General features: G+C 42.1%; 1 protein-coding gene across 2 annotated transcripts in view; it reads left to right on the top strand.

Moving 5' to 3' along the window:
• kcnh2b (potassium voltage-gated channel, subfamily H (eag-related), member 2b) overlaps positions 1 to 16,770 on the top strand; it is a 194,459-nt gene that overhangs the window by 160,428 nt on the left and 17,261 nt on the right. The window contains exons 6-7 of one of the 2 annotated variants that reach the window (XM_084103525.1): positions 8,893 to 9,315; positions 10,212 to 10,602. In XM_084103525.1, the coding sequence (XP_083959651.1) occupies positions 8,893 to 9,315; positions 10,212 to 10,602 (814 nt within the window). Of the gene's footprint in view, positions 1 to 8,892; positions 9,328 to 10,211; positions 10,603 to 16,770 lie in introns of both variants that reach the window. The other variant, XM_084103524.1, reaches the window with a different exon arrangement.

Below are 16,770 nucleotides of genomic sequence, written 5' to 3'. Positions count from 1 at the left end.
TAGAAATGCAAATGAAAACCAACACAAGCACATGACGCCTTTGGCAGAACAAACCAGAGCAAGACGACACAAACAAACTGGAGCTCGTACAGTAATTTGGCATTGCTTTATTATTTTCAGGATAAGAGACCATGGCTGTCGTGGACACTGTGTTTAGGCCTTTGTCTTGATTGTGTTCACCTTTACCATCTGATCTGGGTCCAGTTTGGTTGATATGAGTGTTACAGTGTAGATGGAGGGTTAATGAAAACCCACTGATCTCAGGACAGCTGCTAAAACTTTAAATACCTCTGTTTGAATCCTCTAAGTGAAATATGGAGATTGTAGGAGCTGAGAGGAGCTCTGGAGAAGTGACTTAATTCCTGAATATCACTTCGACTGAACGCAGGGAAAAGCCCTGAATGAGATGAGCTGAGGAAGAGGATTGTGGGATTGAATAGGAGAGGGTGCATTTGTCCTCTTAGATCAGTTTACACCACAGAAACGTCACTGTTTATGTCACTCAGCAGGATTATTCATTGGCCACTTCTGCAGTTGCATAGTTTCACCAGTCGGTGGCGTCTGATGACTGTCTTCATGAGTGAGTCGTTTGAATCATTCGTTGAACCAATTCATTCACCAATGAAACAACTGACTGTTTTAATGAGTGAGTCATTGAATCATTCACTCAACCGTTTTGTTTCAAAACCCTTATTTATTTCAGAACAAAACAAATGGCTGTAGTTTTTTCTCAAATGGCTTTCTTTCTTCCGTAGAATGCAAAATGAGGAAAAAAGACATTTAGAAAAGAAAACAAAGCACTATAACAGCAGTTCATCTGACTCACACTCTATTCTAGGTCTTCTGAAGTCTTAATGTGAGAAACAGACCCATATTTAAGTCATTATTCATGCTAATCCTCCAAGCTAAAGCTTTGAAGGCTGAGATTGTCTTTATTCTGGTTTAATATATTGCTGTTTCTATAAAACCAGATGGACTTGTGATCAGAGATGCTCTTGGTGCACTGATGCATTCAGATGAATATGACTTTGATCTTCATCTTTAACTCATGCTCTGCTTGAGATTGTGCAAGAGGAATGAATACAGAAGTCCATGTCAGATACTCTAGTCAGATCTATTTATAGCTAATAGAAAAAAGAGATGACATCACGTCTGTAGCTGGGTTTTTAATGCAAGAAAATGCTCTGACATGTATAGAGTCATTTTGATGAGGAACTATTAGTAATTTTCTTATTTCTGCTGTGATATAGTTCCATTTTTAGAATTATATATAATATAATAGGCCTTTCTTGTGTATCCATCACCTGTAAAATTACTGTTTTTATGTCACAGGTAGCCAATTTTTCCCCATGCGCTTTCATGTCTTGATGTTGTTGATGGCCAGAATCCTCCTGAAATGTCTTTGATATCAGATGTAGAGAATCACATATCAGGGCTCGATAATTAACACTGATGAGGGTCAGTTCAGATTCACCACAGGTTCGAGTCGAGCTGGTTGATGCGTATCCCGTATTTGCCCACTTAAACTGATTTTCCACTGCACTTTTTACCTTTATAAATGCCTTTATAAAATAAATAATGTTTTAAATCAATAAAAAATCAATAGATAAATAGGCAATGGTGGTAAAAATGAAGTTATACTTTTAAATATTAAACTAAAACCGCCAGTAGGTGGCGGCAAGTCACTGTCTTAATGAGTGAGTCATTGAATCATTCGTTCGTTCGTTCATTCATTCAGTACTGAAAAGAGTGGCTGTATTTATGAACGAGTCATTGAATCATTGACTCGCACGACTCGTTCACGAATCACCGCTGTGTTGAAAACTGCTGTTGCTTTCTTTGGAACTATTATTTCACTGCAAAATAGAGCAAACAATTCTGACAAAACTGTTTAAAATGCACATCACTTAATAGGACCCTTTTTGTTGAACTGTTGTATAAAAATCACATTTGCAATCTTGTTGATATTTAGGAAACATTGCATTCTTGCTCGTATAATATATGCTCAACATCAAAAACTAGAGCTCACACGGGGCGTTTTTGTTCTGAGAGAGTTTGAGTCTTAAATCGATCTCTATGCACAGTCTGTGTCTATATTTGTTCTTCATGCTAGTAAGTGCATGAATCCCTACTTTTACAAAGGTACAGTGTCGAGAACAGCAGTAATATAACACGATATCTGCACAGTTTTGACTGAAAAGATGAGGTAATTTGATCGTTTTATGTAATTTTTTGCATTAATGATGTACATCTTCTTGATCATGTGACGATCATGTGACCTCTAAACAGACACATGGATTTCCATTTCAGTTTATGACGTACGGACAGTTTTGTGCATGCATTTTTCCCTTTCACATTAAAGTCCCGCTCATGTGGCAAAGTTTTAAACCAATACTGTATTTATGTCATGAAATAGAGTCCAGTACAGAGTATTTTAGAGAGCTGTGAAATGAAGCTTTTGCGTTTGTATTTTTTAAAGATGTCTTTAAGAGATTCTTTGCAACTCATTAAAGTTTCTCATCAGCAGATGGAAAAGCGGCTCCTAAAGCAGATTAAAGAAGCCCGAAGCCCCGAAAGCGCTGAACTCTCGCTGTCCTAAACTTAAGCTTTCAAATCCTCAACAGACCTGAGCGAGGAACTTCATTCACATGAGCTGTGAAATCAACAGAGAATCAATAACATCTGGAGAGCCAGTATATTTAATACAAATAAAAACGAATTCAAACTATTGATATAAACTATTATAGTATCTCAACGAGAGTCCTGAAGCCGCAGTAATGATGAAGATTTGAGAAGAAAGCTGCAGTCGGGCAAATCAAGAGAGAATTAGAGAAGATTAATGACTGACTGATTCAGATGCTCTTTTATTATTTTTACATGAACGTCATCTGTGATATAAAAGTAAAGGACTAATGGTGAAGAGTTTCTGAAGACTTCAGTCTTCTCTGTTTGATCCTTTCCCCGTTGTATTTACTCTATATTATGACAATATGACTTTTCTCAGACATTTCTTTGAGATTTGAGTCTCTTGGCTCGAATCTTGTAGGATTGAATTATTTGCGATCAAACCCAGAGGTGGCGAGAAACCGAGAGCTTGTTAAGGTGACAGATCCAAAGCTTCTGTCATTGTTTATAATAGAAATTGGGGCTCTTCAATATTTAATTTAGTGTTTTACCAGAGGACTTTCTCAGGCCGGCTCTGTCTCCTCAATCTTTTCACTTCCAGCCCATCAAACATCTGTTGACTCGAGGTTTCTGAGGGGTTTCATACAGGTTTGAACTCTCAAATTAAATTCATGAAAGCTGCAGGTAAGAATAATATTATACTACAATACATCCACACACATCTATCTATCCATCAATCCATCCATTAATAGTAGTATTTAACAAAAAATATGTATTTCTCCGCTAAAAAAATATGCTGGTTCAATTCTTTTTTTTTTGTAGTGAAAAAAAATGTTTTCGTTAAATTCAATTGTCCATTTTTCAACATCCTATGATCTTCATTGTTTTCTGCCAAATCATTCAGCACACGTGAAATAAAAATGGCTCAAAAAGATCAAAACTAACTAGCAAATGGACAGAACAGACCTTTAGAAGATATAATTAACACACGACACACATCCAGAGGGAAATCTCATCCTCCTAAACCTTTGTTAAATGCAATCAACTCTCCCATCCCATCAAAAATTGCAAGTAACAATTACGGACAGTTTTACGGACGTGTCTAGGTGTCAGCATTGAAAGTTTTAGTGTCTTTTTAATAGAATAAAGGGACATTTAAAGGAGCAGTTCAGTCTAAGATGAGAATTAATATCAATATTTACTCGCCAAACCCACATTTTCCATTTAAAAGTCTGTTAAAAAATAAATAAACCAGCGTTTTTTAGAGTGTAGATGAAAAGAAATGGACATTTCTAGTCCTAATTTGACTGAATACCTCTCTATTAGACGTCACAGATGACTCTTAATTTGTGATCTGGGTTAATGTACGATCGATCGCCCGACATTTCTCTTCAAGAATCCATCGCATCCATCATGATTCTGTCCCTCAACAACATTTATGTTAAATTGAACCCCTCTTTTTATAATTTTATAATCATAAACCTCTTTTTTTGAAGTGCAGCTCTTCATCTCCAGTGAATGTGGGAATAAACAGGTCGTGTTTGGGGTTCTTGTAATGTGTTTTGACATTGTTTTGCTTCATGCTTCACTGGGGAGATTTGAAAAGCTTATTTTAGTTGCAGGGGTTTCTAAAAATAAGGCCTGAAGTCCCCGAGGAGGGTCTTGACGCGGGACGTGTCCGGCCATGAGCTCTAATAGGTGCTGAGTGATGAGATCAGGCCTTTCGAGGTCAAGAGACCAGATGATTTCTGCAGAAGAGCTCAGGCGTGATGCCAGCTGATGTCCTCAGACTCCAGAGCCCCTTTCACACAGCGCGTTGATCCCGGCAAATTGCCGTAAAATTGCTAGAGTGGCTTCTGTGTGAACGCAAACACGTACCGGGATCGATGCTGGGATGGGGACCTAACATTGCCGGGATCAGTGCCGGAACGCGCACTGTGTGAACAAAAGCCAGGACCAATGCCTTCACTGCAAGAAATGCTTTTCTTACTTAGTATTTTTTGTCTTGTTTCCAGTCCAAATATCTAAAAATTCTTAAATCAAGATGCATTTACTAAATCTATTGAACTATTGCAAGTATACTTTAGGTACACTTTAAATTTCTTGCATTTAAAGACATTATAAAGATATTATACAGAAATCACACTCTCTGTGTGAAATCATGCAGGAGAAAAAACAGTCAGTTGAGTTTGTGGCAAAACCTTTACAGTGCTTGTATATTGTTGTCTTTCAATGCATATGATGATTCATACTCGGAAATAACTGAAATTACATTCATTACTAGTTATTAAGATTATTAGTTAAAACATTTCAAAATGCACCTGCAGACCATTTTTTCTATTTTTAGAGGATTTCTAAAAAATACTGTGCAAAAGTCTCGTTCTCGTGAGATAAATGTCTCGTCGCACTCCTAGTGAATATAGATAGATAGATAGATAGATAGATAGATAGATAGATAGATAGATAGATAGATAGATAGATAGATAGATAGATCGATCGATCGATAGATTGATTGATAGATATACATACATTTAAAATAACTTTATGTAAATTTGTAAATTGTATGAATGCATCTGTGTAATAATATGTATATTTTAGAGTATGTTTTGTTGATGTTTTTGTTATCGCAAACCTAATAATTATTATTTTTAAAAGCACCAGTAAACACAACTCATATTTTCTCCAGAAAACACATGAATTCCAGCACAGATGTTCTGTTTGTGCTTGTGGAAACACTAGTGTTCGTCATGTCTTCAGCGAACAGCGTTTCTGCTCTTTTCAGAGTCGCGTCTCCGCCACCGCATCTGACGTGTGTGAGACTGCAGGACATTTCCCATGATGACTCACGCAGGAGTGTGTGTCGTGCTGTAAACGACTGTGTGTGAGAGCGGCACCTGCTCTCGCCCGCGGCCTGTGTGTGTGTGTGTGTGTGTGTGTGTGTGTGTGTGTGTGTGTGTGTGTGTGTGTGTGTGTGTGCAACACCTGCTGACCCCCAGAATGCCCTGCGTTTGACACCGACTGACATGAGGCTCTGATGCTCAGGCCTTTGACAGACATGATCCTAACCCTAAAGATGTCTAACACTGAGACAGTGAAGCTGAAGATTAATGAGCGGTGTAAAGCTGGAGCTCTAGCTTTTGTGAGTCTGTATCTAAAGGTTCAGCTGGGCTTTTCCCATCTCCGATCTCTCAGCGCACAAACAAACCACTCGCTCCGTTCATGTGGGTTTGTCTCAATCTCAGCAGACGAGATGAAATGTGACATGAACATGACAGAAATTACTGTACGCTCTTAGAAATCTGACACTGGCTGATGAGGGAGGCTGTGATTTATGTTTTCTTTCTGGATTTATCTTTGAATGCAAGTTTTTGTTTTAAAATCCTCCTGTAGTCTGTCATTTTATCCCTTAAAACTCATCTTTGATCACCAAAAAAGACATATTTCAAAGTTTTTTTTCCTTGTAAAAATCTTCATGCCTTAAAATATCTTGAATGTAACTCGACACCCTCGCTCCATTTAGTATGCGCGGTTCTATGAATATGCAAATGAGCCCCGCCTACACTCACTCAGCTCAGAGATCCACTGGTTGACGATCACACGTTGATCTGATTGGTTACAAGGTAGTTTGTGACGTCAGAAACACCAGCGATTTCAAAGCGTGTTTTTGAGACTGTCTTTGGTTCACTGCAGTTTTAAGGAGGAAATACTCAGCAATGGAGTCGACTTATGAATTTACACATGGTTTGTCTTAAAGCATATTAAAAACACCACATAGACACATAAACAACATTAAAAGCTGGATTCTCACCACAGGGGGACTTTAAATCATAATAATTTTAATTATTGTAAAAAAAAAACTTTTTTTTTTGTGTTACTTTGCTATTGTTCATTTGTCTTTTTTTCCTGTCAGCATAAATGAATTAGGACCCTTCTTGTACATGCATCTCTCAGACTGCCGTTTTGTGCAACGCGCACATAAACGGCCTGGTTGTCTGTGTGCATTTAATCATATCGCAGTAAAACAGCTGATTTTTGTGTAGCACTGAAAACACAAGTCAGGACACGTCTGTCAGCGCGCCGAGCGTCTCAAAGACGTCCTGACAGCGAGAATACATCATAACAGTAGTTGCGTGACAGCGCTGTGTGTGGGGCTTGTTTGTTGTGCTATAATTATAATGTGTCAAATTGTGTTTCCAAACAGCTGTTCTTAAACTTAAACGCACTAAAATGTGCATTTGTGCGTCAAAACACTTCATCATGCGGATGGGTGAGAAACAGTCGTGAGTTTCTCCTAAAGCAGCTTTACATAAGACCATCATCAGAGGTCATGAGAGGTCAACTCCTCTCGCACACCAACACACACACCTGTGTCAAACCACCCTCCCTCGCTAGTGCGCTCGTGCTCGTACAATATTTCACTATATTACTGTTTTTCAAAACTTCACATGAAAATGAATGTGTTTAGGGCTGTGATCTAATTAATTACATGCTATGATTAATCTGATTAATCGCACATCAGATTTGGCTGATAAATTACCCCCAAAAGATGAATTAAAGTCTTTATTGTGTTAAATGAGAAAAGCATCAAATTGACGTTACAAAAAGTAGCTGTAGAAAGAAATATTTTATTTGATTCAACATAGAATTTATTACACATAAAGTTTTAGGCTAAAAGGGACATGATTTTTTTTACATTTTTTTAGAAGCTGCATCGGGATTTGTATTTAGATATATTTACAGACCAAAACAGTTTTGTTAACAAAATTCTTTGAAATATCTTTTTTTTACTCGAAAGAAAGTAAATCATACAGGTTTAAAAAGATATGAGGGTGAGTAAATGATGACACAATTTATATGATTTCCCCAAAATATGATTTTTTAATTCTTTTTTTATGAAGTGAAACTTATGGCGGTTTGATTCAACATAGAATTTATTACACATAAACTTTTAGGCTAAAAGGGACATGATGTTTTCTTTTTTTTAGAAGCTGCATCTTAATCTGTATTTACAGACCAACAACTGTTTTGTTTACAACATTCTTTGAAATATCTTCTTTTATGTTTCGCAAAAGAAAGAAATTCATACAGGTTTAAACAGACATGAGGGTGAATAAATAATGACGGACTATCCTCAAAATAGGATATTTTTTTAAATGAAGTGAAACTTGTGGCGGTAAATGTCTAAATGAGTGAGTCATTGATTCATTCGATTCGTTCAAATGGCTGATTCATTCAGGAACAAAGTAAATGACTCTCTTAGTGAACGAGTCATTGAATCATTGGTTCACCCGATTGATTCGTTCAAATCACGGATTCATTCAGAAACGAAACACAGCTGTGTGTTGCTCAGACGCACAACAGTTCTGCTCTGGCTTTATAGGTAATATTTTCATTGGCAAAATTGAGCAAAAACAGACAATATTGTGTCTAAAATGCAACACAATATTAATATCATTGAGATGCTATTGCAAGTTTTAGCATTTGAGAAAAAGCATTTGGGAAGATAATTCAGTGTGCCAGTGGCTTGTGCAAAAGAACATTTACTGCATATTTTTGCAGACGTTCTTTGGTGTATTAATGAAACATCACTCTAATGAAACGTTTCCAAACACAAGCATCTTTGAAATTGTGAGACTGTCTTTGGTTCACTGCAGTTTTAAGGAGGAAATACTCAGCAATGGAGTCGACTTATGAATTTACACATGCTTTGTCTTAAAGCATATTAAAAACACCACATAGAAACATAAACAACATTAAAATCTGGATTTTCACCACAGGGGGACTTTAAATTATAATCATTTTAATTATTGTAAAAACAAAAGTAGATTTTTTTGTGATTATTTTGTGTTGATTTCCTATTGTTCATTTAAATCAGTCACTAACTAAAGTTAGAAAAGTCAAATCATAATCAACCACCCCTTTAAATCTTCCCGGTAAATCATCCGTTCTCTTCGATCTTCAACTTTAGGGTCATTCTAACTGTTTTATATTGGCTCCATAACGCATTGAATTGAGTCAAGCAACTATATGAAATGTAAGATGAACAACTTAGGTCTTTAATCCGCATTATTATTCCATAGCTAATTACATTTTTTTCTATTTTTATTTTTTTACACCAAGGATGACTTGAGGGTGGGTAAATCATGGGCTAATTTTCATTTTTGGGTGAACTATCCCTTTAATGCCACTCGAATGCAACGTTTCCAAACACAAGCGTCTTCGAAACGTCCCGTTAAATCATCCGATCTCTTCTCTCTTCCGATCCAGGTTCTGTCTCTGGGCGCCGATGTTCTTCCGGAGTACAAGCTCCAGGCTCCTCGGATCCACAAGTGGACGGTCCTGCACTACAGCCCGTTTAAAGCGGTGTGGGATTGGCTGATCCTGCTGTTGGTGATCTACACCGCGATCCTCACGCCGTACTCCGCAGCTTTCCTTCTGGACGAGGAGGAGGAGGTCTCCATGCAGAACTGCGGATACTCCTGCAGTCCTCTCAACGTGGTGGACCTCATCGTGGACATCATGTTCATCATCGACATCATCATCAACTTCCGCACCACGTACGTCAACGCCAACGACGAGGTGGTCAGTCACCCGCTGCGAATCGCTGTGCATTACTTTAAAGGCTGGTTCCTCATCGACATGGTGGCCGCGATCCCCTTCGACCTGCTCATATACCGGACCGGGGAGGAGGTGAGTGCTGAGGTGAGGGGAACCATGCAGAACTCACTTCATCTTTCCAATGCAAATGTTGTGGGCTCTAATGAAAGCTTGCTTGAGATGTTGCTCTTTTGTGTTTTCATTTGATGCTTTGAATTAAAGTGTCTGCTAATTGATTGTTGGTGCCATTCTGTGGCCAGAAAATATCGGCCAAATCACAAACAAATCTCAGTTACACTTTAGGATAGGACAATATTTGGCCAAGATAGAACTATTGAACATCTGGAATCTGAGGGTGCAAAAAAATCGATCAAGTATGTTGTCGATCAATCATTTATGTTGGCGATTGTGCTGCATTCACTCACAAAAATAAATGTTTTATATATTTACAGTAGGAAATTTACAAAATATCTCCATGGAACATGATCTTCACTTAATATCCTAATGATTTTTGGCATAAAAGGAAAATCAATAATTTTGACCCATTCAATGTATTGTTGGCTATTGCCACAGATAAACCCGTGCGACTCGAGACTGGTGACGTGATCCAGGGTCACATATATATATATATGAATCTGATGCATTGCATATAAAAATAATGAAAGGAAAGGATTACAAGAAGTCAGGTGAAGATACGTGTGAATATGAAGTATTACAACGCTGTAGATGTAGATTTTTAAAGCTAAAATTGTAGAAATGAAAAAGAATTTTTCTGTACAGACGACCACCCTCATCGGCCATAATGCAATAATATTTCACATTTTTTACAGTATTTTTGATCACTGAGCAGAAGAGACTTTTTTCAAAAACATTAAAAACATGTTTCTAGTGTTCCTTTAAAACTCTACATCTTTGTTATGATGCTTCATTTATTAAAGTTAAAATTGTAGAAATGAAAGAGTGTTTTTCTGTATATCCTCTCGCTCCAGACGACCACCCTCATCGGCCTCCTCAAGACGGCGCGACTCCTTCGGCTGGTGCGAGTGGCTCGTAAACTGGACCGTTACTCTGAGTACGGGGCGGCCGTCCTGTTCCTGCTCATGTGCACCTTCGCTCTCATCGCTCATTGGCTGGCCTGCATCTGGTACGCCATCGGGAACGTGGAGCAGAACCGCTCCATCGGCTGGCTTCACGCGCTCGGCGTTCATCTGGGCAAACAGCACAACATCAGCATCCCGAGATCTGGACCCAGCATCAAGGATAAATACGTGACGGCGCTATACTTCACCTTCAGCAGCCTGACCAGCGTGGGCTTCGGGAACGTGTCGCCCAACACCAACTCAGAGAAGATCTTCTCCATCTGCGTCATGCTCATCGGATGTGAGTGTGTTTCAGTTAGTGATGCACGATGTATCGGCCGAGATATGTTCATTTTTAATGTTATCGTTATCAGCCTGGTAAGAAAATGTATTTTAAATTGTGACATTATTTTCATGGCAAATTCTAAATTCCATATTTTATGGGTTTTTTTTGTTTTTTTTGTTTTTTTGTTTTTGGGTATTTTTAAGTTTTTAGTAATTTCCATCATCTTTAATGGTGGTTTTATACTGTTTTACATTACATATAGGGATTCACAATATATCGGCCACCATGTCAGTATCGGCTGATATATGTTCATTTTTAATGTTCTCGTTATCGGGCCGATAAGAACATTTGGCTGATATATTAAAGCCGATAAATAATTGATTATTTCCTTCAGCTGAGACGCTTCAGATGCGCTCTGTTCAACATGATGGTTTTGAATTGCTTGAAATATGATTGAAATCACATCAAAATAAAAATACAGTTCAGTGCAAAATGTTCGGTCATAAAACTACATAAAATTATAATGAGAATAATGGCTTTTAATTGTGAGACTTTTTTTTTTGTAATCAGGCTCTCAAAAATGATATAAAAAATTTGGATTTTGATTTATCGGCCAATATATCGGTTATCGGTATCGACCAAAATTTTCATATCGCTGCATCCATAGTTTTATTATCTCCAGATCTCTGTTATGATCCGTGACAATAAACTTAGATATTGAGTACATGTTCATCATAACAGAGGTGTATTCAAGTCTTTGTGTGTATAAATTGCCATTTTAAATGTTTTGATGAACTTAATCTGATTAAGCATAACAAAAATTAAGTTTTGACCTTCATCCTAAATATTCTTGCAGCTCTGATTAAACCTCATTACAGATGTGCTTGTTTGTTCTGTAGGCTGTATTTTTAATAGAGCTCTTTTTAGTGTGCACTATATGATCAAACCTCATCATGCTGATGAAACATCCTCCCTTTTTAATTTTCCATTAACAAATCAACTTGATAGCTCATTTTTGAAGGTCTTGATCGCAGCAATTAATGATAAATTGCCAATTTAATATCCCTGCCGCACATATATCAGACCTCAGTGGCCGTGCAGTAATTTCCGTTTTTATGGCCGGTACAAGCATTTATCATCGGAGCTGCAGAATTACATTTTTGTTAAATGGCAAAAGTTCAAAAGGGCAAAATCAACATGATTTCTTCAATCCGATACAAGATTTTTAATTTAATTAATTAGCTCGTTCAAAGCTGAAGTCACCAGACTGTAGTGATCCGGCTCAATATTCACTGAACCACTACAGACAGACTCATTCGCTCAATTGTTCTTACTGCTTCTATTGGGTTTGTTTCTTTCTTTAGTGTGTTAGAATAAATCTCAAGGAATCGGGTCCAGGTGATATTTAACCCCATCATATTCATGACAAATTTTAATTTCCGTATTTTGTGTATTTTTAAATCTTGTTTTTTTACGTTTTTTGTAATTTCTCCTATTTTTAATGGTGGTTCTCATTACTGTAATACAGCAATTTTATACTGTTTTATTACAACTAGGGATGCAAGATATATATCGGCCAACATAAATGTTATCGTTATCGGCCTGATGAGAAAATTTGGCCAATATATTTATTTACATATATAAATAGTTTCTTATACATTTAATATATATATATATATATATATATATATATATATATATAGCAATTTGGCCAATGTATTTAAATAATGCATTATTTCCTTCAGCTGAGACACTTCAGATGCGCACTGTTCAACATGATGGTTTTAAATTCCTTGAAATATGATTGAAATCACTTCAAAAAAGGAAAATACAGTTAATTGCAAAATGTTCTTCATATAGGCTACATAAAGTGATAATGAGAATAATGGCTTTTAATGGTGCGACTTTTGTTTTTGTATTCAGGCTCTCAAATATTATATCAAAATTTAGATTCAGAGTTATCGGCCAATATATCGGTTTTCGGCTTTCAAATATAAAGAATTGTCGGTTATCGTATCGGCCAAAATTTTCATATCAGTGCATCCCTAATTACAAATTCTGTAATACAATGTTTTTACCTGTTAAAATCAGCACAAAGTAAATACAGTTCAACCAATACCACTGAGATGTACAAATACTCCACAGAATAAATAATAAAACGGGTTCTCTTACGAGAGTTCTCTCGTACTGCGTTTGAAAAACGCTGCGGGAAAAGGTCTCTTTTCACGAAATACTGAAGCAAAATTATCCTTAATTTTCATAAATGTAAAACGCATTGCAGCAGTGCACAGCTATGGCGAGACGGCTCGCTCGCTCATAGGCTGTTCTGCGGCAACTGCATTAGCCTATCGAGCGAGGGCTGATGCAACATCAGGCCAATGAGAGCGCTTCGCGCGCTCCTCGCCACATCCCGCCGAAACGGGTGTGGCAGTCCCCTATAAAAGGAGCTCGAGTAGGCTGATTCAACTGATTTTCATCTCTTCAGCGAAGCGCACGCATCGCTGGATCACGAAGAAGCTAACGCCGTCGAGAACAAGCATCTCAGCGGGACGAGCCCTTGAAGCTGCTGGCCTTCGCCGCCTTCTACAAGCCGTACCTGCTGCGCTTTCCGGCGCTACATATCCTTTTCTGCTCTGTTTGTGTGTGTGTGTGTTGTGTTCTCCGAACACTCACCCTCTAAAAGAGCCGCGTCTTTTTTAAGATGCCATCCTGTGGTTCGTGCCGAGCCCCACTCACCGAGGGAGACCGCCATGTCATCTGCGTCTCCTGTCTGGGTGAGGATCACGCAGCGCTCGCGCTCGCTGACGGCGGCTGCCCTCACTGCGAGCTTCTGCCGATGGTGACTCTGAGGACTCGCCTCGCGCACTTCTCCGAGCCTGCACGCCCTGCCGCGATGCCGCGCCGTAAAAAGCGCCGCTCGCAACGGGCCCTGGAACCAGTTCCGTCCCGACAAAGCTCGCCGGTTCGCCCGCCTGCTTCGCCAGCTTCCCCCGAAGCACTTCCCAGTACACAGCGACCGCAGTCTGCCGCCGCTTCATCCGAGGGAGCCGCTTCTGAAGCTGAGTCGGTGGATAAAGATTCCTGCTCTCTGCTAGCATCGGGCAGTGAGGATTGGGCGAGCTCTGCGGATCTCACGCCTCCTGCTTGTAAGCCCTCGGCTAGAGCTAGCATCGAGAGGGAGCTCATGCGGGTACTCGCGCTGGCCGCGGCGAGCCTCGGCCTCGAGTGGTCTGCACCGAAGCTCCCCTCTCGCACCCGGCTGGATGGTAGCTTCCTCCCTGGCGAGCGTACTTCTCCGGAGTCTAAGCCCGCACCCTTTCTTCCTGAGCTTCACGAAGAAGTGGCTAAGGCATGGAACGCTCCGTTTTCCACACGGACACGATCCTCGGTTTCACCAGCTTTCGCTTCCGTGGATGGTGCTCAGGACCGAGGCTACCTCTCCCTTCCGCCGGTGGAACAGGCGATAGCGACCCACCTTTGTCCGCCCTCTGCTGGACGGCGGACTAAACCGGTGTTGCCATCCAAAGCCTGTCGAACAACGTCGACGCTGCTCACGCGGATCTTCTCCGCCGCTGGGCAGGCTGCATCGGCTCTACACACCATGGCCACGCTACAGATCTTTCAGGGCGATCTCCTCCGTCGACTGGACGAGATAGGACCTGAGGATGTCTGCATCGCGGACCTGAGAAGCGCGTCGGATCTCTCCCTCCGCGCTACAAAGGCTGCAGCACAGGCCGTGGGACGGTGTATGGCTTCCGCTACCGTAGCAGAAAGGCATCTCTGGCTGACGCTCACGGAAATGGGTGACTCAGAGCGCAACGCGTTCCTCGACGCCCCGCTTTCCCCCGCTGGCCTCTTCGGATCTTCTCTCTCCGAGTTCGTGGAGAGATTTTCCGAAGCCCAGAAAGCGTCTCAGGCTTTTAAGCACTTCCTGCCGAAGCGCTCCAGCTCTACAGCGGCCCGTGAAAAACCGGCCTCACGGAGCTCTCAGCCTCAGCCCCCGCCTTCTGCATCCTCTTCACAGCGACAGCAGCGCAGCTCTCAGCCCCGCTCTCGCTCTACCAGCCGCCGCCCCACACACCGCGGGCCGCGGCCGAGGATCACGTTGAAGCCGGAAGCCCCAAAGAAGTCCTAGCACGCCTAGGAAAGCGCAGGTGTGTAAGCCCCGTTGCGGCCGGGCCCTCACCAAAGCGCACCGCTGTCTTAGTCCCAAGATTTGCGACTGCTTCAGTGTTTTCTGCAGTACACAAGCCCGCACAGCTGCCCGCTTGCCTGCACACAAAAGCCGTTTTTACGGCTACCCAGATAAATCCCGAAAAGAGTGTATTTTCTGGTGTCCCGGCCACGGCCGATGGTGCTATAAACGTAGTGCTGATGCCCACTCCTTTGTGCCCATCCCTACACAAAAGCACAGCCCCGCACACGGGGCCCGCGCTCATAAGATCGACTCAGGTCGATCGCGCTCTAAACATAGTCAAAGTGCCCACTTCCCAGTGCCCACAAACACTATGTCTGGCAGATCACAGTCTCCCCGTAAAAGCGGGATCTGTGCGCGCCCGCGCTGCTCACACAGACAGCGCGACCAAAGCAGTGAACGTGCCCGGTCCCCGCCCACGTCCACCTGCAGGCTACATGAGTCCCATGCGACCTTCTCAGACCTCCCTCGCTCAGTTAAGCACTGTAACGCGGTCGAGGATGAGCGCTATGCCCGCTGTGTTAAGCGCGCTCCCCGCCTCATATGTCACAGGCGTAACGCCTATGTTATCGCACCCCGAAGCACCACTGCCGCACTGCGGACAGAGCGAGCTTCGCATTCAGCCCCTAGCCGGCCATGCAGATGCGTGGGCCGCGCTTCCAGGGGTTTCAGACTGGGTGCTAGACATTATAAAGAGAGGCTTCTCGCTACAGTTTTGCCGACGCCCCCCCCGCTTCACAGCGCGCGTCGAAACCACGGTGAATTCAGAAGCAGCACACCTGCTTCGTGCCGAAATATCAAAACTGTTGAGCAAAGGGGCGATACAGCATGTACCCCCAGCTCAAAGCGAAAGGGGGCTATACAGCAGATACTTTCTAGTCCCGAAAAAGGACGGAGGTATCAGACCCATTCTGGATCTAAGACGACTAAACAGAGCTTTAGTGAAACGCAGTTTCAAAATGCTCACGACCAGAAAAATCCTCGCGCATATTCGCCGAGAAGACTGGTTTATGTCGATAGATCTGAAGGACGCGTATTTCCAGATACAGATAGCGTCACGTCACAGGCGATTCTTGAGATTCGCCTTCGAAGGTCGGGCATACCAGTACACAGTCCTGCCTTTCGGCTTGTCCCTGGCACCTCGTACGTTTACGAAATGCATGGACGCAGCGCTCGCCCCCCTCAGACTCAGAGGCATGCGAGTGCTGAACTATTTGGACGACTGGCTGATCATAGCTCAATCGCGATCACAGCTCGTGGAGCACAGAACCATGTTACTCGATCACCTCGAGAATCTTGGTATTATGATCAATTGGACAAAGAGCTCCCTGAACCCCAGTCAAACTATCTCGTTTCTGGGTGTCGTTCTGGACTCGCAGTCCATGACGGCGCGGCTGTCAACACAGCGCGCGCTGCACATTCAGCACACAGCGAGAGCCTTTCGCTGCGGTGCGACTACCACGCTCAAAAAGTTTCAGAGGCTGCTGGGTCTTATGGCCTCAGCAGCATCGGTTCTCCAGTTGGGCTTGCTTCGCATGCGCCCTCTGCAGTTCTGGCTAAAAGCGCGAGTGCCTCTCAGAGCGTGGGCACTTGGCCGATTACGCCTCAGAGTCGATCAGGACTGCGTGGCAGCCCTGAGACCTTGGGCGGCGAGCGATTGGTACCGTTCGGGTGTAAGCCTGGGGACTCCCTCGAGGGTGAAGGTGGTGTCTACGGACGCATCCACCTCGGGATGGGGAGCGCTGCTCGAGGGCAGACCGTTCTTTGGCCAGTGGTCAGAACGAGAGAAGCTCCATCACATCAACTGCCTAGAAATGCTAGCAGTTCACAACGCGCTGACGCGCTTTTGTCCCCAAATCAAGGACCAGCACGTCGTAGTCCGCTCGGACAACACGGCCGTGGTGTCCTACATAAATCGCCAGGGCGGTCTCAGATCCAATATTCTGTACAGGCTGGCCAAGCGCCTCCTGACATGGGCTCAGCGCAAC

The sequence above is a fragment of the Abramis brama genome, assembly GCF_963993115.1.
Source record: "Abramis brama genome assembly, chromosome: 24".
NCBI classification, from domain to species: domain Eukaryota; kingdom Metazoa; phylum Chordata; class Actinopteri; order Cypriniformes; family Leuciscidae; genus Abramis; species Abramis brama.
Note: the sequence above shows the minus strand (reverse complement) of the source record. Positions and strands in the feature narration are given on the sequence as shown.